The sequence below is a fragment of the Meriones unguiculatus genome, chromosome 4, assembly GCF_030254825.1.
Source record: "Meriones unguiculatus strain TT.TT164.6M chromosome 4, Bangor_MerUng_6.1, whole genome shotgun sequence".
Lineage (NCBI taxonomy): Eukaryota > Metazoa > Chordata > Mammalia > Rodentia > Muridae > Meriones > Meriones unguiculatus.
In genome coordinates this window covers 139,289,165-139,314,626 of record NC_083352.1, presented here as the reverse complement: position 1 = coordinate 139,314,626, position 25,462 = coordinate 139,289,165, and the positions used below count along the sequence as shown (strand labels likewise).

The 25,462-nt window shown below is 43.7% G+C and overlaps 1 protein-coding gene across 3 annotated transcripts in view; it reads left to right on the top strand.

Annotated features, from left to right (window-relative positions):
- The window catches only part of Btbd3 (BTB domain containing 3), a 28,457-nt gene extending 3,937 nt beyond the window's left edge, over positions 1 to 24,520 (top strand). Inside the window, exons 2-6 of one of the 3 annotated variants that reach the window (XM_060383195.1) lie at positions 14,019 to 14,125; positions 16,213 to 16,492; positions 16,978 to 17,068; positions 17,634 to 17,752; positions 20,629 to 24,520. In XM_060383195.1, coding sequence (XP_060239178.1) covers positions 16,350 to 16,492; positions 16,978 to 17,068; positions 17,634 to 17,752; positions 20,629 to 21,661 — 1,386 coding nt within the window. In that variant the 5' untranslated portion in view covers positions 14,019 to 14,125; positions 16,213 to 16,349 and the 3' untranslated portion in view covers positions 21,662 to 24,520. Of the gene's footprint in view, positions 1 to 14,018; positions 14,126 to 15,672; positions 16,493 to 16,977; positions 17,069 to 17,633; positions 17,753 to 20,628 lie in introns of those variants that run through there. The other 2 variants (XM_021663854.2, XM_021663853.2) reach the window with 2 other exon arrangements.
- The last annotated feature ends 942 nt before the right edge of the window (positions 24,521 to 25,462 follow it).

Here is a 25,462-nt window from a genome sequence, read left to right as displayed (position 1 = left end):
CTAGATTTAAATTAATCTGCAGGTAGTTTTAAGCTTCTCAGACTTGTAGTATCAGTGGTCTCCTCTCCCAGTCTCTTTAGTCTGTCTCTGAGGTAACTGAATGAGGAAAGGACATGACTGCTCCTGGCTTTGGTTGAGGGGAAGGCTTTATTGTAGGTATGAGGGAGAACACAGCTAGAGGCAAGGTCCAGACTGAACTGGGCAGTGAGAGAGAGAGCTGGGAGAGAGCCAGAGAGGAAGAGAGAGGACCAAAAGAGCATGTGGGAACCAAGAGAGGAGCCAAGAAACCATGTGGCCAAAATGAAGGAGGTTAATATTAGGATCAGAGGCTGGGGAAGGGAAGTCCAGCCCCTGGGACAGAGGGGTTTCGTGTAGGGGACAGGGTCTGCCACGTGGAAGGAGCCACAAGTGCTGAGTGAGACTTTAGCCCAGGTTTCTTTGAGACCTGATGGTAACCAGGACAGTTGCTTTTCCCCTTGTCCTGGAGCACATCTTCAGTCTTGGGTTCTGGAGCTGTCAGGGTCACACAGTGAGAAGGTGGAGAAGGTGCCTGAGCCCCACAAGAGACATCTCTACTGTTACTTTAGTGTGAAAAGGATGTGATTGGGTGTTACAGACTGTGAAGATGACTCGTTAGAGCTAGAAATTACTGCAGCGTTTGACAAGCACGACCTCATAGTGTCAGTGTTTCTGTTGGGAGACAGACCCTCATCTGGCCCAGCAGAATGCACTTTCTTCAGCAAGGTCCTAACTTCTGTCACTTGTCACTGGTATTCTTAAAGTAGTGAACTGATTTGAGTCTCGGTTTTTTTGATGTGGGGTATGAGTCAGTTACTGAGGGTTATTTAGAAGAAAATATTTGTAGTTATTAAATTCTCACCTTGTCCATTGACAGCTTTTGAAATAATTGTCCATCTCTTCTTCCCTCACTCTTGTAGTTGATTCTTGTGGTTAGTTACTCCATATCTTCATTTCCTTCTGTGCTGTTGGTCTTTTGGTTTTCTCATCAGATTTTTTAATGTATGCAAATTTTCTCCTTTTTATAAGGAATGGGCCAAAGCTTATTTTTTTACCAGCCTCCATGCAAATACTCACAATACTTTAATGCAGGACATTGTACCCTGAAGCAGTTTCCAAATGTGTATCGTTACCTGTTCAGACAGCTCCAGGTACTTTTTTTTTTCTTCTATTTTGTTTTTTACTTACTTGTCTTAAATAAGACAGTCTTAGCCCGCCATTGAATGATCTCTGCAGTCCACTTAGCCCGATCTGTCTGCAGTCTACTTTGTTTCCTGGGCTGTTCATTCTAAAGCTGTTGATGTTAACCTTGGCTTTTCTTTCTATCTGGTAATTGGGGTGTCTGCTGCTACTGTCTTCAAGAGTGTGTTCAGAATTGTGCCATTGACAAAACCAGTAAAAGGAAGTAGCTCCTTTCCTCACCTTACCTATCAGCTTCTTTGCATCTTTCCTATCAACTCTTGCTGCTACTGTTGCAGAGGCAGTAAAACAGTCTCTTATGAACATAACTGCCAGAATGATTTCTTTCTTACCTTCCATCCTTTTTAATCTCTGCCCTTACCTCCTCTACCTCTCCTCTTCGGTGATAGAGATTGATTGCTTCACACATGCAAGGAAATTGTTCTCTTAACCACGAATCTACATCCTCTGCCCCAAAGTGATCTTTTTAAACATTGAAATAACCTAGGCTTGAAAATCTCCAGAGCCCTCTGTGTCCACGTAGGCCAGATCTTCCATGATTAACATTGCTTACACAATCCTGTTTCCACTAACTCTAGCTGACTTCTTCCCCCATCTCTCCTCTCACTCTCCACTCCAGCTGCTCAGCCTCCTTTGCTAACCCTTGACCACAGTTAAGTCCATATGCAGTAATTCCCCTCTGCCTGTAATATTACACTCACCAGTCATCCAACAGGCCAACTCTATCACCCCCTGCAAGTCTCCGCCATGTCTCCTCCTCTCCCGGGGAGTGCTAGCCCACACATAACTGTGCTGTGTCCTCTCTGTCCTTGCAGTGTATGCTTTTCTTTTTCTATACCATATCTTACCTTCTAAATTACATATATGATATCATTATTTTTGCTTTGTGAATTGATTCTCTCTGTTTTTGCTGCACTTTGGGGATTTGGGAGGTCATGAATTTGAAGTTTGTTGATTGTGTCCAAAATGCCTAGCACATTGAAGAAGTACAGTAAAAATTTTCTTGGTTGAGTATGGTCTTTCTACTCTTTTCCCCAGTGCATTTCAAGGAAAATAATATGTTCCTAATCCTTTGTGCCTCTGCGTCTGACACTGATGATTGTTCATCACCCCAGCAAAGGTAGTTTATAATGGACGGAATGCAGAGTGGCTCTGAGCGGCATAAGGGAGTATTATTACCTATGAAGTACTGAATTATTCAGGTATCTGAGACCAGGTCACTTAGCTGTCAGGAGAGCTGTCTCAGCCTTCCTATTTCCGTCTAAATGCTGTAGATTCTAGAATCTCCTCTCTTTGGATGTCAGTCTTTAAAGATAGGCAGCAGCACTGCCTGAGGATTCTTCATTCTCAAGGGCCTTGGTAGCCCTCAGTGACGCTCTCTCTACTGGTTCTTTACCCAGGTGTGTCTACCTCTAAAGTGAGGTGGACCCACCTGTTTCTTTCTTTTTTAGGAGATTTGGTATCACAGCATCTTTTATGTGCTTAAGTCTGTTTTCTTCTGGGGCTCTCTACCTGAAATCCCTTCAGTGATGTGATTTTTTTGACTCTGCAGAGCCATTTAGAGGTACATAATTAATTGTAATATTAAATCCACAAAATCAGAGGGTCTCATTTTTTTTTCTTGAGTTTCCAAGAAAAGAGGGCTTTAGTCACTGTAATTGTCATTTTAGTTTCCTTAGAGTTTGTAGCCTCCATTTGAGTCCTTCAAATCTGAGGATGCCATAAAAACTCACTCTTTCCTTTTTATATGGCATGATAGTGTCCTCTGGCCTTCACATTTGTACCGTGAAACATACACACACGCACATGCAGGCACGCACACACACAGATGTTAAATGTCATACAGACTTTAAATCATGATGGTTCTTTGAAGACATACATGGAACCAGTAGCTGTTATCTAAACCCCAAGTTTAAGATTTTTTTTCCTATTTTTTTATTTTGTTCTTAAGGTATAATTAATGTGTATGGACTTATGGGTAAGAGTAATCTGTATATTTAATTAGATAGTTTAAACATTACAGCCATGGTTTCTGTACACAGGAGCAGCATGATAGAGAAGCATTGTTCTTATGAATTTGCCTGTCTTAGAAACTGGTTAGACCTTCCTTTTGTTAGTAGGAAAACTTAATAACGTAGTTACTACTCGTTTTACATTGAGTTGTCAGTAGTCTACCATTGTCTGAAACTGAAAGGAAAGAAAATCGTGACCTCTGATGATGTCATGTTTCCTGTACATTCGGCCATGAAAACACACCTTGTTGTGACAGGTCTGTGCCTCCTTGTGGGTCTCCTGAAGGTCTCTTTCCAGCCCTGTGAAAAGTTTTGGTTTTATTATTATTTTCTACGTATTTATTTACTTTAATATTTTGCCTGTTGATTTGTCACCTCCTCTGTATTTGCTGTTTTGTTTGTTTGTTTTTCAGTGTCATATTCTTGCTCGTTCCTGAGGGCCTAACTGTGGCCCTTGGCTGCTATTATATTTGAAGTCTCTGCATAGAGAAAGACTTCTAATAACAACCATCTATTTTTTATATGTTTGTTGGTGGGAAATATGAGCGGTTTATAGTCAAAATGCTTTTAATGTAACCTGGGGTGAGCTACATGCCTGAATAGCCTGGAAGTCCATCAAGTTCTTAATCTACTATCAACATGACAAATGCTAAGAAGGTTCCCAGAAGCACCTTTTAAGGAGGAGAGTTCAGGCTCCGGGAGCTGCTGGCTGCTGCCCGGGTCATGTCTGTGTAGACAGGGATGTGTGTACAGTGCTGTCTCTTTAGGGCGTGAAGCTGGACTCATGTCACTTGGGAGGCGGACTGTGTGAATGTGTCCAGCGGTGGAGAGAAGGGTGAGCAGTCAGGCCCTTCCACGTAAATGCGTGCAGCTTGTTGTCTGAATAGAAGTCCCAGTTAATTGGCTACTCACCATCAGTGAGTTTCTATAGGGTCCATTCACATCCCCCTGAAGTTTGCAGCTGTTTTATTTTACCAGTTTCACAGCTTGCGTTAGCCCTGAACTCCTTCCTGTTAGCAAATGGCTCTGGCATGGCCTCAAAATCACCATCCAGCAGGATATACCTGAAAGTCTGAAAGGGTCATTTTTTTCCTTAAGGTTTAATTGCCATGCAAAATTCCAAAAGACTGTTGGTGAACGTACTCTATGTCAGTCATGCCGAAAGCTGCTAGGCCATCTTGTACTTTGACGAGCTGTCAGTGCATGGCTTTGTTGGTGAATAGCCCTTTAACCAGCGAGTGATTCTGGGCGTTAGGGTTAGGAAACACCAGTTCACCAAGTTCTGTAAAACTTCAGATGTCGGCACGTTTCATTCTGTAGTGAAGAGATCATATAATACCACAGTTGCTTTCCTTGTAACACTATGAAATACCGGGACGTTTCCTGACTCTAGGTGTCATGGCTTCCAAAATTCTAATTTTTTTTGCAGAGGCTTGCATTTCCCCATCAGTAATAAATACTGTCAGTCTTTCTTGAAATGCAAGTTTCTCTCCTTTTGAGAAACTGCCAGTCTTGATAAGCACAGCCTGCTAATTCTCAGGTCACAGTGGCTCACAGCTGCTGCAGGCTTGACTTTCAAGCTTCACAAGTGCCTCACTTGAGGCAACCATTCTCCTTGAGTTTCATCAGAAATGCCTTGTGCAGGCTTCTCCTTTCATACAGTATGAAAAGGGTGTATACTCAAGCATCCATTTATTAATCTGAGTGTTCCTTACTGTGGCTTCTCAGGTTTCCATGAAACCTTACTTTGATGGCAGCTAAGGAAGGAGGAGCTGTGCTGGTCTTCACCCAGGCTGCTCACTAGTTGCCGAAGCACCCATGTCGGTGTGGCTGGGGATAGTGGGGAAGGTGAAAGGACATTTACCATGTCCTCGGTCAGGATATCTTTCCCTTTTCATTTTAGGGTCTACTGGGGTGACCTTCCACAGGTTTCACATGATACTGCAAAGAGTCAGGCTCTCAACCAATCTTTTTCTTTTGCAGTTCATGAAGAACATCCCAGTTCTTTCTGTTAGCTCTCCAGTGGAGACTTTCAGTTCTGCCTCAGTACTGCCAGATGCTTCTCTGAGATTCTGTCCCTGGTGCCTGCTTCAGACACTTCCCTAAGTAGTGTGGTCCAGAAGTCTGTAAGATACTTGATGCTTTTAACTAAACGGCTGCACACACAATATATTAACTGATACAACCTGGCAGAAAGGTATTTCTACAGCCAGGAGAACTTACCGTTAAATTATCTGTCTGTCTGTCTCCAGAATAAATTTCATATTGTGGAGGAATGTGTAGATTGGAGCTGGCCTTGAGAGCACCTTCCTTCTTTCCTTTACACACCTGACAGATCACAAGTGCTTCCGAGACAGGGATACAAGTGGTGAACTCTTCTGCTGCGTTAGAGGATCTGGAAGAGACATGCTAGGGTGCTGCTCTGCCGGGGCGGCCTGAGGTTTTGGACTGCCCTATTCACACATGCCTGTTCTGTTGCTTTGTTAAAGACTGGGTGTGTCTAATGCAGTGGAAATTCATCCATTCAATGTTAACTATAAACGAAACATCTCAGAGCCACAAAGTCTTTTTAATTATCATTTTTTTGGATTATTCATATGACTGCTCTGCTCCTTTCATGTGAATCACAGAATTTATCATCCTTTCCAGTTCATTAAATTACTAAAATTCTCTACTGCTGCTATAAATAAATGTGCCCGACCATGAAGTGGTTTGGTTGAAAGTGGCTTTGTCCAGTCAGTGATCTTGCCCCTGGCTGACCCACACCTCTCTGTGAATGTCTGCATTGCATTAAATGCTAGGCTTCTCATAAACCAGAGCCCTACTTTGAGTGCACGTAAGGGCTTGCCTTTATTGTTTTCAGTTGTGTTAGCTGCAAGCTGAATGGAGTCCTAGGAGCTGCGTTGTGCTTGGACTTGTTTGGGAGAGCCTTAGGATACATTTAATAGCCTCTAGGTTCGCTGCCACTGTTTACAGTTTACAAAGCACCCAGACCTCTGTGTCAGGCCATTTTTCCCAAGATTGGTTGCCCTGTACAAGTTAATATAGACTGCTAACTTTTCTTGGACTTATAGAGCTTGAACTTTGCTCTTACGTAACTAGTGCCAGGTGTGTGGGTGTGGCCTGTTAGCTCTCCATAGAGATATAAGATACAGCCCCAGAGAATGAACTCTAATCTGGTGACATGAGGCAGGGTAGTGCAGGTGGATGTGGAAAGCCACGGAGTCCTGGGCTCGAGTGTCCTCAGGATTGCTTCTGACGGGTTCCATGAACGGGGCTGTAGGATGACAGAAGGCAGCAGAGTCGTGGGTACCGTGCAGAGAGAAGTGGACAAGTCAGCAGAGCCTGAGTGAGTGGGTCAATGTGGCTGTCGGAAAGCAGGATGGGGTTTTGTTTGCCTGGTCCGTGTGTGTGTGCTCCTGGTGTGCAGGAGCATCCATTCCCATTGGGTTACGAAGAGCATTTCAGTGCAGCTGAGATTTGGCCAGCTGCCTTTTAACAAACATCTTTTTTTGTCCCCATGGTTGGTGTTATTTTAACTTTTACTAGAGGGTATTAATATAAGCAAATGATGAATCCTAGTAGTTCTATGACATGCCCACAGCTGCATGTGTAGAGAGCTAGCTGCCTCCGATATAAATTTCATTCTGTCTTTAGATCTGAAGGTTGGCTTAGGTCTGATTCCAGTTGTCACCATGCAGTCATGGATCGCCAATGAGGCTGTGCAGCTGTAAACTATGGTGAAATGTTTCTCAGTGTTTTTACACGAATTAAGGGTTACCCCCTCTGAAGACGTACCTTGATTTCAATGACAGTTAAGGTCCACAGCACACATTTGTGCCTGAGGGAGTGTGAAGTAGATTGGGGAAAACAAGATTTAAGAACAGGTTGTTGACGTTTGAAAATGAGACCTATTTTAAGAGCAGTTAGATTATTTTATCTTTACCTCTGGGTAGGACAATCGCTGACCTACTTAAATAGTATACTTACCATAAAATATAATATGTACTGATCTATTATTAGAAGTGAACTTTTGTTCCAAATACTGTATTTTCTTGTCCTAACATAAGAAATGAAGTGTAGAAATCCCAAGTAGCTATTCATTTCACAACAGCGAGAGAGGTGGGAGCAACAAAGGGACACTTTCCCAATGCCGTCTGATTTCCCGTGGCAAATGGAGGGTCTGAATATTGCTTGTTGTTCCTGTTAAGTCTGTACACGCATTTACAGTACACTGCACCTTCATAGCATGCCTTTACAACCCACCTAAGGAATCCAGTTTAAAGCTAGTTAAAAGCTAAGGGCTGGAGAAGCCTTCGCTTTTAGGAGTGTGCATTGCTTTTCAGAAGGCCTGAATTGTGTTGCCTGTGACCACGCGGGAGCTTACAGCTGCCTCTGACTTTAGTTCCAGAAGGTCAGTGCCTTCTTCTGGTGTCCCTGAGTTCTGGGTGCACATAGACTCGTGCAGGCACACACACACACACACACACACACACACACACACACACACTCACACACACACACACACACACACAGAGAGAAATCTTTAAAAGTTGCAAAGCCATTTTCATTTGAACTTAGAAGAGATTTTATTTTGAGTGTTTTCTAGTAGTTAATTTCTATAGTATGCCCATCATCAGCTTCTTTTGTTTTACAACGTTGTTGATATTCTGGCAATGCACATATTTTTAAATTTCATTTGAAAATGTGTATTTCAGAGAAGGTATGTTAGAACCAAGCATGGGGGTACAAGCTTAAGATCCTAGTACCCAGAAAACTGAGCCAAGGGCATTGTTCTAGGTTTGAGGCCAGCCAGATCCATGTAGCAAAACCATATTTGTTAGTTTAAAAAGAAAAAAGGAGCAAAGGCTGTGAAGGTCATCTTAGTTGCTACTGCTTTCTAATCATATTTTAGTCTTCCCTGAGTAGCTGACCTCTCCGTTTTGTATCATTATCATTTAATGGAAATTATGTTTTATTCTAGACATATATATTATAAAATGAAGGAAGAGGACATTAAGTACTAGTTAATCAAGACCATGTAGATGTGTGTAGAGTAGTAAATCCAAACTCAGAATTTTTATGGTCTTTTCTCTTTGTTTTGCTAAAAAATAAAATTTAAAAGGTCTTCCTGGCATTGCTTCAAATAATGTTAAATCTAAGATAATCTTTATTGATCAGGTGTTTTGGTGCAATGAGACAGGGGTAAATTGAAGGGTTATTTCTAAACCTTGAGTGAGTAGGGGAACAGCACATATTTGGGTAGCTTTTTATGTAGAATTCTTATTTTTAGGAGTTTTTCACTAAGAATTACAGGTGCTGTAGGATTTTGTCTATGACAGATTTGGAATCCCACTCAATCAGGACTGGCACAAAATAAGTATAAGTGGCTTGGGAATTGTCTGCATTCTTTCTTCCCATCCCCATTCCGTGTGCTCATTGGAACAGTGACTCCCTGGAGAGTAAGCTGCTCCTTGTTTAAGTATGAGTGGCATGTGCTAGACATTTCCTGATATGATCTGATCGCGATGCTCTTGGTCATTCTCCTCCTGACATGGGAGGGACTTCTTAAGTCAGACAAAGTAAAGCACTGTTCGAGGTACACACATGTTGGTTTGTTTGGTTTTTTTTTTTTTTTTTCCTTTTTCAGTTGACCAACATGTATTATTTTCCTTCTCTGTCATCAGAAGCAAACAGATGATCTGGAAAAGGCCACCACAATGCTTGTTTGGAGTTATTCCATTATGTCCATTCCCAGTTAGAGTTCCCCGTTGGATCAAAATAGCCTGTCTTCATAGATCTTCAGAAGGGAGCGCAGAATTCTAGCTCATAGCTGGAATTTCTTTGGAAACATTGTTTTAAAGTATAGAGTAAGTCATGTGGTGGCGTGTATGTAGTTATTACAATAATGTGTCTCACTTTTATACCAGCATGTTTAATGTAGATTCTATCTGTTTGAATTTACACAACATCTCTTTGGTGCTGAGCCTCACCTTTAATGGCGGAGTCATCTCTCCTGCCCATACACAGCATATTTGAGGACTCGTTTCACCCCCGTTTTTCTTTACACAGTTAGAGTTAATCTTTGATTGATGAATCTCCAGCATCTATTGCCTAGAGAGTTACTGGCTTTTACTAATTTCTTTTACTTACATGTTTACTTATGTACAGTGTGAAACACTGGAGATGGTTGTATTTCCATGCCTGGGAATGGAAGTTCTCACTTAAGGATTTCCATCTACATTTTCCACCATATCACCAATTGTCAGAGTAGCCTTCTCAGCTGAGAATTGTGATTATATACTTTATCAAATATCTACATATGAAAGTGTAATTATTCTAACGCAGGTCAGCCAGAACGTTAAGCATCATGTCTGTCTACGGGCACAGTTAAGCATGTAGAGCAAAGATTACTTCTTTCTGTTGAGTTGTATAAATTTGAGTTATTTCACTGACTTCAAGGTACCATTAGTTGTAAGATATACTATTCTTTTATATAGCACAAGAAAAAAAGGCCTAGTGATTGCGACTATTAGAGGCTGCCCTATAATCACCAGAGTCCAGATTAAAGTGTATTTATTTTTGTGGAAAAACTCAATCAAGCAAACATTGCATATATATTTGTATGTAATCATATTGTTAAAATATAAAGGAAACTATCTTAAGTAAATAATTATTTCTGTTGCATATAAACTTTTTACTTATGTGTGCATATATGTCTGTATGTGTATGTGTACACGTCTTTATAGGTACCCATAAGTGTCAGAAGAGGGCATCACATTTTCTAAAGCCAGTCAAAATGTATACTGGAAACTAAATTCTAGTCCTCTTCAAGAGAAGCAAGTGCTCTTAGCCACTGAGCCATTCTCTAGCCCATATGTAGATTTTTTTTTTTAATCCTAGAAACCTGGAGAGGAATTGTCTGTAAGATCATTGAGAGTATATAAAATTTAGTGATGGTTTGCCTTTCTATCAAAATATCCTAACCTTTACAAAGTAATATATGACGATATTCTTTTAAAAAACTGGAGTGTATCACTTGATAAATCTTAAACACTACTTTTCATTCAAGGTATGAGTGAATAATCTGAGATTTAAATGAGTTGTTTAGTATTCTAACCAAGGTGCATTCAGAGATACAGTATGTTACAGAGGTGTAATCATTGGGTATATTAAATGCTATATAGGATTTTTTAAAGCGTTAATTGTTTCTGCCTCCTGAGAGTTAATGCAATCTGGCTTTGGATGTTTCCAGAGTTTCAAGGTTAACTGGAGTTCTTTCTAGGAAAGGAGATGATTTAGGAACCACGTGCCCGCCTCAGTCTTCTAGACAACTGTGGTATGCCTTGTCCTAAAGCTTAGATTAGGTGCCATCACCCTTGGTGCTGGCGTTCAGAGTAGCTCACCGAGAGCGTTCGGGTAGAATTGGCTGGTGTGAGCGTTGTTGTCGGTCAGGTGGCTGGATAGCTGCTCACAGCCTCTGGCTTTGTTGTAGTTACAGTAAGGCACTGGCCAACACTGGCCTCCTGATTGCTTGAAGTCCAGCAGACATGTGGCCTGCCTGGTTAGCTCCAGGTATAGATTTAGGGATGACAGTGCAGGATTCTGAGATTGCTGTGGCCCTGCTCAAGGTGTAGTTGAGAATCTTGATTATCCAGACTGAAATTCAAAGCAAGCTGCAGAGTAACTTGGTACTTGTGTGGCCCACCGGTGGGCCCAGAGCGCTCCTGGAGGGATATCCTGTCAGCAGCTGTGAGGCTTGAAGATGGTGCAAGGGTGGGAAGCCAGAGCCTTGTGTTTTGGTTGAGTTCATCATAAATGATGTTTTCTGCTTGAGTCCAATTGCTACTCGTAGCGAGAGCTTACCTTTGTAGTCCATTTTCAACATTTATCAAAGTGCTTTCACAAACATATAATTTTGACTTCATAGTAAACGTGAGAGGGCTGAGCTGTGTGTAATTATTCTATTTGGCAGATGAGGAAAATGAGGCCCTCGAATGCTAAGTACCCAACCTTAAACTTGCTTGTTGCTAGCTCTTGCCTTTTTCACTATACATGTTGTGGCTTGGCTCTTCATTGATCTCCAAATTTAGAAAGCATGTAGCATGTTTTCCAGCAGCTGCTGCTATCTTTAGGGACTGCCAGCATTTTGTCACTTATCTCTCTAACGTCCCAGATCAGAGTCATAACGTTTTCTTGGTACTGACAGGAAAAATAAGCAAAACCCAAACAGCATTCTGCCACTACTCATCAGGCTGAACTGCTTTCATGTTACGTCCTGTGACACTGTGTTGGAAGTGCCTCTCCTTCAGTCTCCCACACTGCCTTGGTTTTAGGTGTCCCGTCATAAGCCATGGACAAGTCCAGACAGTGAGACTAGAGTTACAGCAAGTGCTGCTGACATGTTGGGGACACAGAATCCTATGTTAACCAGGAAGATCTGGTTTTCTGACCTTAGGCCTACCTGGAGAGCCTCCTGGATTTCAGCAACTTGCCCATGGCTGTTCCTTCCCATTAGAGGACTTTGTAGATCCTGTTCGTTTTTTTTCCTGAACTGCCCAGCAAGGGTGTGGACCCAGTATGTTCCTGGCTTTTGTCTTGGTGAACTCGGCATCTATGTTTTCCTTTCTTAGCAGATTAGAAATACAAACAGGGTTGTGTGTGGTGTGGCTGGTGTGATGTGAGACACCAGATTGAGTGGGACCAACAGCACGGCTTGCACACCTGCCTCTCAGTCCATGTTCTACCCTACCGTTTTAGCGTGGGCTCTTCCTTACAAATTCCAGACACCTCTGGCATGCAGGTGGTCTCTTGGTGAGACTGCTGCTTTCCAGGCTTCTGGAGTCCCTCTCCCAAACTGCCAGTATAAGTCAGACTCAGACAAGCCAACTGGGAGCCCTCCCGTGGAGGAAGGGTGCTTTAAGTGAGCCGAGGCTCTGTTGATAATTTTCTCATTAATTCAGAAGCCAAGGAAAACACATAATGGAGATTCAGCTTTCTGGCAATTACAGAGTCGATAGAAGCCCACTGCTATTAGCTAACCTTTGGGCCCGAGATCTCGTCACTGTGTGCCCAGCTCCCAGTACACTGCAGGTCTTTACAGTGTGTTTCAGAATGCTTTCTTTGAAGGCTGAAGGGCTTCTTGACCTAGATACCTCAGTAAGATAGATGAATGGTGTCTCAGAACATTCCAGAATCGAGGAAGTCTGGGAGCAGGTGAGAAAGTGCTGGTTGGGAGGAGGCTTTGAGATGATCCTTCCAAACAGCAGGCGCTGTGTCTGGATCAGAGAGCCAGTAGATGAGAGTCTGTTTATAGTTAAGTAAAGGGGGCCGTGATGGATTTAATGTAGCAAAGTAGAAACAAAGGTGAAGAACAAACATACTCAGGTTAATGTTACATTTTGGGTTTTTTGTTTGTTTGTTTGTTTTTTGGTAACATTTTATTGTAGTGGTTCTCAACCTGTGGGTCATGATCTGTTTGAGAGTGGAATGACCCTTTCACAGGACTCACCTAAGACCATTGGAAAACACAGACACTTACATTACAGTTCACAGCAGTAGCAAAATCAGCTATGAAGTAGCAATGAAAATTGTTTTATGGTGTGGCTCTCCCTAACACAAGGAACTGTGTTAAAGGGGCAGTGTGAGGAGGGTTGAGAGCCACTGTTTTCTGTGTTCTGAGTTGTGTATTGCTCTGAAAGGCAGATGAAAGCTGTTGTTAGCCTTTTCAGAAGAAGCGTTGCAGGCTGCCAGTTTGGATGCGTTTGAGGGATTTCGTGTGTACTCTGTTAAGTACATGGGTCTAACTTTCCTTTCCTTTTGATAGGCTTCTCATAGTCCCAAGTCTGAGTTCTTGATGGGAAAGAGCCTAGGGTGTTAAACTCTAGGTAACCCACATCACATCATAATCCACTGTTTCTTAAACCATTCATTAGACAGTTGACTGTGTCAAGAGCAACACCAAAACGTGAAGAATAAAATAGAAAAGACCAGCTTAAGCCTTGTGTTTTTAAATCTTCTGATGTGTATGCTTTGTGCCTAGACAGACTATAAAATGTGATTGTAACTGAACTGGGCATCTTTGGAGAAATGCCCTTCCAAACAAACCTCACTGTTCAGCTGAGAAAGTCCCTTAAAGATGGTTTCAGAGCCTTGTCCCATGCAGTTGGGTGGCTTAGCCAGAACGGTAGAGTTTCTTGGTTGCATATGGTTGTTGACCATATGCACTGTAGCTTTCTGAGACAGCACTGGGAAGTTGGTTATTGAAGGGTTGGCTGCTTAGTCTGCTTGGTATTTTTGAATCCTGCTGTTGGCCTCTGAGCATTTGGACTAGAGCTTTTCCAGAGAACCATACGCTTTAGGCTCTCTGACTTGGCTGGCTGCCTACCTGGATGCTAGAATGGAGCCATTACTCAGAAGAGAACAAGATACAAGAGGTTCAGTTCTTGGTTCAAACTAGATTAGATTATCTTGAGTTGCGTGTTCGTTCACTTGAATTGAAGGTACCATGTTGGCAAGTGTTGAATCTGGATCTGTGAGGATGCCTTTCTCAAACCTCAGTGACATACACACTGTGGCAAAGTACTTGCCAAAATGAATTTTGTTGTGATTCTGAAATCCCTAAAGGCTCCTGGGACACAGTGCTGCTGGCTCCGAGGCTGCACGTTTAGCAGCAGTGTGGGGCCTGTCTTGTCACCAGAGCAGGAGAGGCAGGTGTGTGTGTGTGTGTGTGTGTGTGTGTGTACAGCAGAGGTTGATACCAAATATTTCCACTGTTCTTTGCCTTAGGTTTTGAAACAGAGTATTCGTTTAACTGTAGCTCACCAACTGGCTAAGCTACCTGTCTGGCAAGGTCTGTCTAACCCCTTTACCCACTGCCAGAGCTACAGTTGCAGGTATGTGCTGTTGTGCTTTCCTTTTTCCCTCCCTCCCTCCCTCCCTCCCTCCCTCCCTCCCTCCCTCCCTTCCCTCTCCCTTTTGTTTTTTTGTTTTTATGTGCTGGGTATGCACAGTGTTTGCGCAGCGAGTGCCTTCCTCACTAAGCCATCTCCCCAGCTCTTCTAGATACTTTGCAGCAGGTCATTACATCTCTAATGTTATGCTCAAAGTACAGCTGAAGGTGATTTGCAAGGGTGATGCTGTGTGGAGTCTTAGCCCTGCAGTTGAGAATACAGTAATTGTAACAAATAAGAGCACTCAGGTTCCATCTAAAATGGGGATCAGTAACCTTATCTGTGTCTCTCTTACACACTTTACACACCCACCATGCTTGCAGTGGCTTTGCAAATAGTTTTACTAATAATGACAATCCAGAGATATTCTCTGGCTTGACTTAGTGAGTAGGATGCTGGGATTTCGAGACTGACTCCTGGTATGGAATACTAGTCCTTATAACAACAGCTGCTTCTCATTTGTTGAGCCCTCCCCTTGCCAAGGAGTCAGTGTGCAGGTGAATGCTACACAGCACACAGGGCTGTGCCCGACGGGTACTTTACTGAGGGGCAGCAAAGAGCTTTTGCTTTCAGCAAATTGGAGAGATCCCATGGATAGGTGTGAGAGTCACTCTTGTCGCTAGTCCATCCTTACAAATCAGTAAGCTTGCTTAGGAGCTGCAGTAGATGCTGTGCTACTAGACGCTGCTGGGGGAGCCTTCTTCCCATCTGAAGCAAGGAGACCTTTGACCCTTGTGCCAGTAATAGCAGACTTTGGTCATTTTAAGTAGCCCTACTACTGGTCCTGTCTTAGAGCTTGTGGATTATTTTATGTACAATTTGTATGACAAGATTAAATTTAGTCCTAAGAGTTGAGTTGGAGCTTGAGATCATAAACAGGGCCCAATTTGACTTATTTTTAGTGAATTTCAGTGTTTAAACACTGATTTGCCTCATTTGAATGCTATTTTCTTATCTAGAATTTCCTTATGCCTCAGTACAGCTAAATGTGCTGGTATAAGCGCATCGTAATAACAGCATTTTGTGACCTGGGACTCATGTCCAAGATCATTGCTGAGCTAGAAAACATTGGAGGGCAAGCTGAACACAGGGCTTCAGCAAAGCATTCAGAGAGTCTGAAAAAAGAACGCTCCCCCCACCAGCTGTACTTAAATGTATTTGGTTTAGTTTTAGTACATTGATTTCCTTTGGCTTTAGAGACTAGAAGATTCTGTTTGAAATAGTTGCAAGTAAACGCTGCTAGTGGGAAAATTTTTTTCCAGAAAGAGAGATTAGACATATGTGTTCCCATTCTTTGTTAATGGCTTTTGCTTGTTTTGGTTGAAATGAAAATGTTCCTGTACTAAAGAGAAACCCCTCCCTTCCTGTTTGCAGATGTCTTTCATTTGCTGTTTATCTTATTTAAATATACAGTAGAAAAGAAAATGTAACTGCTGTTCCTTTAATATCAGAGCTGAGCACGCTACAATAGGTGTCACTGTTTGGCTTGGTCCAATCCTGATTGGTGGCTTCAGCTATTGGCTCGGAGCGCTGGCTGTCTGACTAGGCTGCAGGGCTGTAATACCTACTCTCCTCTCTCCCGGATCCATTCACCACACAACTTCGCTGGCCGCACAGAGGCTCTGAGCTCGGCACATCTTGCTAACCTAATCCAGAAGGAAAGCGCCTCAGCTCTCTGCCTGCCTCCTTTGCTCAGCATAGGCTTTCCCCGTGATCCAGAAAACGGCTGTTTTTATGGGCAAGTAAGGAAAACAGGAATCATGATGGGAATGTGCTTCACAGATCCGGTCCTGGATAAAACTTAAAGCCAGTTTCTCTTCAGCATAGTGAAAAGGTCACCTTGCCTGGCTGGGAAGAGCAGGGAAATACCAGCTCGTTGGTTTCTGTTAACATCTTAGCTCCGGCTAGCCTCTTTGCCTTGATGTTTGAGCAAATTTGGAACATCTAGCTCTAAGGAGAGACATCTGTACTCATGGTAGATGATAAAGAAAAGAACATGAAATGTCTCACCTTCTTCTTGATGCTTCCAGAGACGGTAAAGAACAGGTCCAAGAAAGGTTCAAAGAAATCAAGCAGCAGCGGCAGCGGCGGCAGCAGCAGCGGCAGCAGCAAGTTGCCCCCAGTTTGTTATGAAATAATTACCTTGAAGACTAAAAAGAAGAAGAAGATGGCTGCTGATATATTCCCCCGTAAGAAGCCAGCCAACTCCAGCAGCACCACTGTCCAGCAGCAGCACCAGCACAATCTCTGTAACAACAACCTCATCCCGGCCCCCAACTGGCAGGGTCTTTATCCTACCATCAGAGAAAGGTAAGCGCCCATGGTGGCCAGCGTGTTTACTTTCAAAGTTTGCCAGTATTAAAGTCTTTGCTTTTGCACGACCTGTCATGTATTTTATCGAGAATCTCTGATTCCTCTTTCTCCAGAAGCTTTAGTAGTAATGGAAAACCTGTCTTGTGTCTCTTGCAAAACAGTACAGCTGTTTACCTCTTAGATAAAAACATTTCTGCAAGCTGTGACATTTAAGCGGCAGGGCTGAGTCTGGGGAGCACAGAAGAGAAAAACCCTTCATTTGTCCTGAGCCATGTGAAAGTTCAGACAACTTTTAAAACTTTAGTTGCTTCCCATGTGTCTGCAGTGATTTCAGACAGTTGTGCATTTGGAACCTTTATTTCCTGTTTTGCTGTGAAGTCCCTGAAGTATTGTTGCTTAGCTGGAGGAGGTTTTGCATGCTGCGGAGAGGAAGGTTAAGAATGCAGGCTGCTGTGAATTAATGAACTGCCTCTCGTTTGTAGAAATGCGGTGATGTTCAATAATGACTTGATGGCAGATGTGCATTTTGTGGTTGGGCCACCAGGTGGGACTCAGCGGTTGCCAGGACACAAAGTAAGCAACAGCTGCATGACCGGTCTCGTCCTGAGATTTTTCACAGAGGAACCCTCTCAGCATGGAGCGCGGGGTGGGCAGCGTGCCTGGAGCAGACAGTCGTGTTTCACCCGATTACAGAGAAAGCAGACCCTTTCCAAGGGCTTGGCCACGCTTAATTGTGTCTTTATTTCCCTATACACGGCTGTCTATATGTCACCCAGAAACAAGCTCTGTTCACTCTCCAGTGGTAGGAATTGTTGTAACAGGGTTGGAAAGTCCTCTGTTTACTGTTCCTATAGACATCAGATAAACAAGCTTTGGTTTTATTTATTTCTCAGTAGGGGTTGGGGTGGTGTACATTAATGTCAAAGCTTTCAGGTATTGATAGAGAACCCGTCTTGTGTGAAAATCTTATGATCCCCCTTCATGATACACCATACTCTGGCTGTTTTAAAGAAGCAGGTTAGGGACTTTAAGTTTCCCTAACCCCAACTTGCTAGCTGTTGGGGGGAGGTGGGGGGGAGTTGACTTGCTGAAAATGCTTCAGCTTAGTACCTGGAATGAGATTTCCCTTTCTTCACAGTACGTCTTAGCTGTTGGGAGCTCAGTGTTCCACGCAATGTTTTATGGAGAACTTGCTGAGGACAAGGACGAAATCCGAATCCCAGACGTGGAACCTGCCGCTTTCCTCGCCATGCTGAAGTGAGCATTATCTGTGTGGGGGGAGAGTTTGCTTGTGCTGTGTCCCTGCTCTGCCGCCTTCAGATGTGTGTAAGATAAAAGATTCTAAAGAGAGAGGGTGCTGCTCGCCTGTGAATAGTTCTGGAGGAAGCTGCTCTCTGTATTTCCTAGGGCATCATGTGCTCTGTTGCAGGCGTTCAGAGCCCTGTCTTAGCCCAGAGCCTCGGGGCAAAGAGCTTAATGCAGTGAGCTGTTCTTAACGACATTTTAAAAGAAAAGGAGCTTTCCGGCATGCACATTATTTAATAGGCATCCTCTCCCCACGAAAGCAGTGTGCTCTGAGAAGGCTTCAGAGAAATACAGCTCTCCTTCACCGTTGGAGGAATCATGACCCTTCCTAAGCTAGGGACGCCAGGAAGATGTGTGTCTTCTCAGTTGCCCTGTGGCGCCGATGAGGAACTTATTTGCCGATCTTTGCCCACACATATTCTACACATAAGCTTGCACATGCTGGTGGTAAAGGGGTCTTCCACAGTCACCTGCAGATTTATGCGAGGAATCTTCACTTAGTAATAAAGAAGTATAAAAAAAGGATTAGGCTAGTTACATATTTACATAAAAAGTTTCATATCTTATGGGCCGTTTGTAGCCTACTGTATGTTAATCAAGAATCATCTTTCCCAGTGTCTAGGCTAGACAGTAGAATAGTCTACCGTACACTTAAGCCCAGTCACTGTAATTCGTATTTATAAGGCTTTTATTATCTCTATTTTCAACACAGTCATGTTTGAGTTTAAGGTTATCTGCTGCTCAGGGGATTTCAGTTACTAGCATGAATTTAAAAACAAAAATAATGTTTTTGAAGAAAAATTGCCCAGTGGGTCAACAAGTTTGATAATATTCTGACAGTTATTTTAGACAATCATTTATTGCTTACTGAAAAATATAGTCAGTTCTAGGGTTTGTAAGAATCTAATTGCTGTTCCTGTTATGGCTTTGAAATCTGATTGAACCAGACCGTACGCAGTGGGAAGTAGGGAGATGAAAGCAAGTGAGCGTGTGAGGCAGTGACTGCCTCATCCCTTCTTGACCCTCAGAGTCCACTGGAGGCAGTCAGTCACCTGGGAACCTCTCGCATCCATCCCTTCATCCCTGCATGTGAGGTTAGCTCTGCATGTGACGGTGTCCTCTGTCGTGGAGCAGAGGGGAGCCCTAGGCCTCTTTGTGGCCTCCCTGATGTGAAGTCGGGTGTTATATCCTAAACACATGCACAGTCAGGAAACATGAGTGAGGATGCAGAAAGTCATTTGATTGGCTCTTTGCCAGATATCTTCTGTTCATGTGTCGCCTAGAGCATATTAGTACAGTGTTTTAAATTGCAGCGTCAGTGCAGTGGGCCTGCCGTAGAACTGCACTGGGCTCCATTTGCCTTCCTGGGTGCTGAGGTTGAGACCGTGTGACTGAGGTGTCGCCCTTCTGCATCCGTGGCGGGCAGCTGTCCCTTGATGGGAGCGCCGTCCCCCTTGAGTTCCCGTGCCGCCACAGGTCCGGCCGTGTTCGGCATGCCCTCTGGGTCTTGGCCTGTGGGCAAAGCACAGCGGTACTGCAGCTGTGCTGTCCAGTGGTCCTGCCGGTGTAACCAGCTCAGCCTAGTAGAGAAGAGCTTCCTGGAAGCAAGTGTGTGTGACTGTGGGAACTTTTGGCTGTGTGTGCACATGCGTGTGTGCATGTTTGTGTGGTGTGTGTGTGTGTGTGTGTGTGTGTGTGTGTGTTTTCTTTTTCAAAAGCTATTCTTGTATTTTTTTGAAGTTAGGTGTGTTTTACAAACATGAAGTAAAACAAATATTAAAAAATCAGATGAAGTACTCATGATTTAGGCTGAAATCTTGAAGGGGTACATTTCCCAGTGTTGCTCACGGCTGGAGTTCTCCTGACTATTCTTTCATCCTGTGGTATAAGATAGCACGTGGTCCCCGCCTGTGCACACAGTTTTGAGAAATTGCCGCCATCCCCCAAGTAGCTGGGGTCAGAATTAATGCTCATTTCTGCCCTCTGCCTTGTCTTTCAATACGTGCATGTGAAATGTACACTTCAGTTCTGGAAGGGGGCTGTGCTGTGAGACACGAGCTTGCAAGTTTGGAGCTCAAAGATCTGTGGCGTTAACTGAAAAGGTGGTATTGAAATTTGAGTGTGGCAATTTATTGAGTATAGAACCACTTCAGAAATATTTAGTATCAGGTTTTATTTTATGTTTTAGACAAGCCCCAAATCATTAAAATGTGATTTTTGACCTTATAGTGTCAGAAGGCATTTGTTTTCATTGGATGCAGAAAACGGAATAAAACTGCATGTATCTGCTTTAGATGTTGGTGGGGCTGGGAGGGTGAAAGTGCAGCCCTGCAGATGCCAGAGTTGAGGACCTGGAGCTGCAGGTCGCTCGGGGCCTCTTTTGGCCTCTGGGCATATCCCCATGCACAAGTACCCGTACATGCACACGCATAAAGAAATAATACATTTGAATTGTGGGGTTGGGAATGTCAGTGCTTTCACTTAAGACAGTGGAGTAGAATTTTGCCTCGTTTTCATAATCTTATCTCTGATTACAGTCATCTTTTAAATAATTGCAGTATCTCCTATTTTGTTGAAAATGTACTGAGTTTGTCTGTAAGATAGAGGCTGAATGGTAACACACAGTTAATCCCTTTAATTATATAAGCTTACTGCTGAGCCGAAATATTGATACCTCGTGAGTGTATTTCAGATGCTGCGTTAACGTGTTTGTAGTAACTGTCACAGGAAATTATACTGTTGGACGGGTTTGAAAGCAGTGACTTCCCTCCTTGCTGCACACGCTTGTTTTGTGGAAATCCGCTTATGTGTTGGACGCTTTCTTCCAGATACATCTATTGTGATGAAATCGACTTGGCTGCGGACACAGTGCTGGCCACACTGTATGCTGCCAAAAAGTACATCGTTCCTCACCTTGCCAGAGCCTGTGTTAATTTCCTGGAGACCAGCCTGAGTGCCAAGAACGCCTGCGTGCTCCTCTCTCAGAGCTGCCTGTTTGAGGAGCCCGACCTGACACAGCGGTGCTGGGAGGTGATTGACGCCCAAGCCGAGTTAGCACTCAAGTCCGAGGGCTTCTGTGACATCGACTTCCAGACGCTGGAAAGTATCCTCCGCAGGGAAACGCTGAATGCCAAAGAAATCGTGGTTTTCGAGGCAGCCCTGAACTGGGCTGAAGTAGAATGCCAGCGGCAAGATCTGGCCTTGAGCATTGAAAACAAGCGCAAGGTCCTAGGAAAAGCCCTGTACTTGATTCGCATCCCCACGATGGCTCTGGATGACTTTGCCAATGGTGCTGCCCAGTCTGGGGTGTTGACTCTCAATGAGACCAACGACATCTTCCTCTGGTACACTGCGTCCAAAAAACCAGAGCTGCAGTTTGTGAGTAAAGCCCGCAAGGGCCTGGTCCCCCAGCGTTGTCATCGCTTCCAGTCTTGTGCCTACCGGAGCAACCAGTGGCGCTACCGGGGTCGCTGTGACAGCATCCAGTTTGCAGTTGACAAGAGGGTGTTCATCGCAGGCTTCGGGCTGTATGGCTCGAGCTGTGGCTCTGCGGAGTACAGTGCCAAGATTGAGCTCAAACGGCAGGGTGTTGTCCTGGGCCAGAACTTGAGCAAGTACTTCTCGGACGGATCCAGCAATACCTTCCCTGTCTGGTTCGAATATCCGGTGCAGATTGAACCAGACACCTTCTACACAGCCAGCGTGGTGCTGGATGGCAACGAACTCAGCTACTTCGGACAGGAAGGCATGACGGAAGTGCAGTGTGGCAAGGTGACTGTCCAGTTCCAGTGCTCCTCGGACAGCACCAATGGCACTGGTGTACAGGGAGGGCAGATCCCCGAACTCATATTCTATGCCTGATCCTTCCTTTCCATCGCAGCATGAGAGGCCCGCACGGGCCCTCCTTGCCTGACGCTTAGCTCATCTGCAGATATGTGGTCAGCACAGGTAATTTGTAATGAATGAAGCAGTAGGCAGTTTCTGATGTCTTTGAACCTTTTAATTATGTACAGGCTAAAATGCAACATTCCGCTTTTAATGATATGCTTAGAGGAGCCAAGTTCTTACTCAGGCTTTGTGGTTTTAGAGTTGCGTCTGTATGCCTAGGAGACCATGTGCTTTTCCAAGTGCCCACCAGCCTCTCACTTCTGTACCTCTGAAGAAGATTTTGGATCAACTTGAATTTCCTTCAGTGAATGGAAATATGTATTCTAAAGTAGTATCATCAGTAATTTTTTAAACAGAACCCCTTCCTTTCAAAAAATAAATAAAACAGAACAAACAAGCAAAACAGGTAAACCTCAGTGTACAAATTTGAAAGAATATTTGCTTTGGAACAAGTAAATTTTAGGGAGTAAACAGTGGGCCAGCACTCATGTTTGACTCTGTTCTTTTACATTTGTTGCTTCTGGGCTCTGCTTTTAGATTCTTCGTATCTTAAGTTCATATGTGTTACACACTGAACAGTTCACACTGTTGGTGTGAGGAATTGGATGGTTGTCTTGGCCATGACTTCTGCTACTTCTCACATCTTTCAGGTTAGAGGACACTGGAATGCAGACACTTCCTTCAGATGGTGAAGTTAGAAAGAGATTGCAGACCTGCTCTGCAGTACGGGGTAAAGGGGGAGCCCCCAACTGCCCTGTACAGCAAATAGTCAGTTTGCCGGTGAGAAGCATCCGCAATTTGGAAAAGCCATTCTTGCCTGGTAGTTTTGCGTCCCCCGTCCCCCACACCCACACACTATTGGCTTGTTCTTAAGTCTTACTGCAAAGGACTCCCGTTTCTCCTTCTTCCCTCCCCTGTTAAAAGAGGACCAAACAGTTCTTTAGAGGTATGGAGTAGCGGTTTTGTAACACTACTTGTCAGTGTGATAAAATACTTTATATGCTTTTTCTTTTAAATGGAAACGTTCTTTATCTGATCTTCGACCATAGACGATCTTATTTGTTGATTATGAACAAGCTTCTGGACTGCTAGAACATGGCCTCTGGCCATCTTAAAGTGCCAATATATGCCTGCAGGGTTCTTGAAAAACGGTTCGGAGTGACACTGGGTTATACTGAGTACTCACCTCATCAGCATCTCATGCACTCTTATTTGTCCATGGTATCATTAGCAGAGAGGGAATTGCTCACAGACAGCTTCTCCTTCCATGATGGCTCGTGTCGGCTTAGTGCCTGTGACCCTGGTGGTGTCCAGTGCGGTCACTTGAAACTGAAATATCCATGTGTTTCTGGGCAGCATTTCTGCTCATTGTGATCCTGAGATGGCTCCCGCCACCCAGAGTGTGGTCTCTGGCCGCCTCCTTCTCCTGCTCTGTGAGCCGAAGTTGGCTTACCCTGAGCAGGGGCTAGTCCTGGGGTGTGTGAGCCTGCACAGTATGTGCTTGCCAGCTCAGGAGCTGCCTCCTCCCTGCCTTGCACTGGTGGGTTTCAGGAGTGCCCCGCCCTCCTGGGAGGAGTGACCGCCTCCTCACTGTGCATCTGGGCCTCTTCTGTCCCTGCAGAGATGGGCTTGCGGCCTTCAGCCAGCTTCCCTGGGGGAGGAGAGCACTGGATCATGGGAAATGTGTTAATCTTTTGCCATTACTTACATCTGTGGACATAGGTGACCAAAAGCTCTTATTGATGGCTAGATGAATATTCCTAGGGTTGCTTTCCAAACTTTCCTCTCAACTGCCTCCTCATAAAGGGGATGACAGGTTGTAGTTTTGGCAAAGCATTCATGATATACATTAGTAAAGGTACATCATCAATTAAAATTACTTCTATAAAGGTTTTTGTTTTACAATTATGGTAAAACAGTTCAGTAACTCATAGCTACCATACAAATTGGTATGGTATGCACAAAGTGACTGGAAGGCACTTAGTTTTAAGCCAGAGAAGGAACTTTGTTTAGCACTGATTGGGTCCTGTCAGATAGTTGGGCTGGGTGTGATAGCCTTAAAGGGACAGCGTCTATCCCCACCTCTTAACTGTGATTTAGCTGCCCTCCATGTGGATAAGGCAAGTGCAGTTCTCTGAGGATGGAAGAACTTAACTTTTTATTATTACTATGTTTCCAAAAAGATACATCCACGTTGTCATTGGCCTACGCCAAGAACTGTGGAGAAGAATGAAAAGCCGTACCTAAAATAAGAAATGTTATGTTCTGAACCTATTCTCCTATCTGCATTTTCAGCAAAATGAAAGATAATGCGCTTGCTTTGGTTTTCTTTGGTAATTTTGAACTTTGTAGTTTGTAAGAATAGAAACCATTGTTCTGACAGGGCTGACAGCTCTAGTGTATAAACACAACTTTATTAAGTAGAAAACGCTGTAGATGCATTGCCCAGCATACATGGCAGTCTTCATCATTGTTCATACTGGGGATAAGGGTAACTAGGCTAGCAGTTCTAACGCAGCATTCTTTAGTCCTATCTTAAGGTAGTAATTTAAGTAGATGGTCTAATTTCTACATAATTATTGCACTGAACTGTCTTTTTTTTTTTAAGGCGTTTAAATAAGCTCAGCTAATTCAGGGCCCTGAAGCCAACTGTGCGTCGGTGTGCCTGACTTTAGCAGCTTACCGCATTATTTATGAAGGAAAATATATGAATATGAAGTACCTCATGTTGAATGTTATTGTACTGTATTTTTAATGTAACAGTGCAGATCTTGTTAGACACATGAATGTGTATAATCATGTCAGATGCAAATAAAATAAAACTGGTTCATAGATTTGCTTTCTTAGCATTTTTCTTGCTCCCTTAAAATAGTAAAAAAATCAACTCTGTAACTTTTGGAACCAATACATTTTACAATTACAGTTTCTCAGGAGCATTTGTCTGTGAAGTATTCAATATCTTTGATTCCTAAAGAAAGTGAAATTGGAGGCAAAAGCATAAGAGAACAATGAATATGTTAATCAATTGCATTTTTCAAAGCTTGACTATTCCGTTAATAAGAGTGAGTGAATGGGTGCGTTTATATTTCTGTCCTGGAGTTTGTGGTTGCTTAAGTGTCTGGATCTCCCTGTGCTAAGGGGCTGCTGTCCTGAGCCACATCTGCCTTCTCATGGGACCTGCATTGCTGTTTCCCAGGGTCTTAACTGGATCCAGAAATAAGAGAAATAAACTGCCAAATGAGAGGTTTAGTGTGGTTGTTACACACTCGGTTTCTTTCCCAGTCCGCTTCCTGGCCTTGTGGCTACCAACCAGGCGTGTCTCCCTGTGTCGCCTGTCACACACAACACACCCATGTGCTCGCTCACAGTTATGTCGTGCATACACTTTTCTCCACATCTCTTTAGTGCTTTTCTACTAGACTTTACTGTGAACCATTTATGATGAATCTTCACCTATCCAGGTTCAGTCTCTACGGTTTACTTGCTCAAAAGATTTTTGGAATTCTCCTCAGCATGAGAGCTAGAATCCCCCACCCCATCCCCCTCAGCTTCACCACGTTACAGCCTGAATTGCAAAGATCGTTAGTCCACCAAAGTCTCGCCTCTTATCTCTTCTTTACCTCTATTTAAAGTTAATCCTCATGTTTGTTTTCATTATCCCAAGACAGTTGGGAATGATCCAACTCCAGTGTTGGGACCCAAGATTAACGTGTCACTGAAGTTAACACCTTCCGGATTGACTAGCTTGCCTAGGAAGACTGTGGACCAAAACTT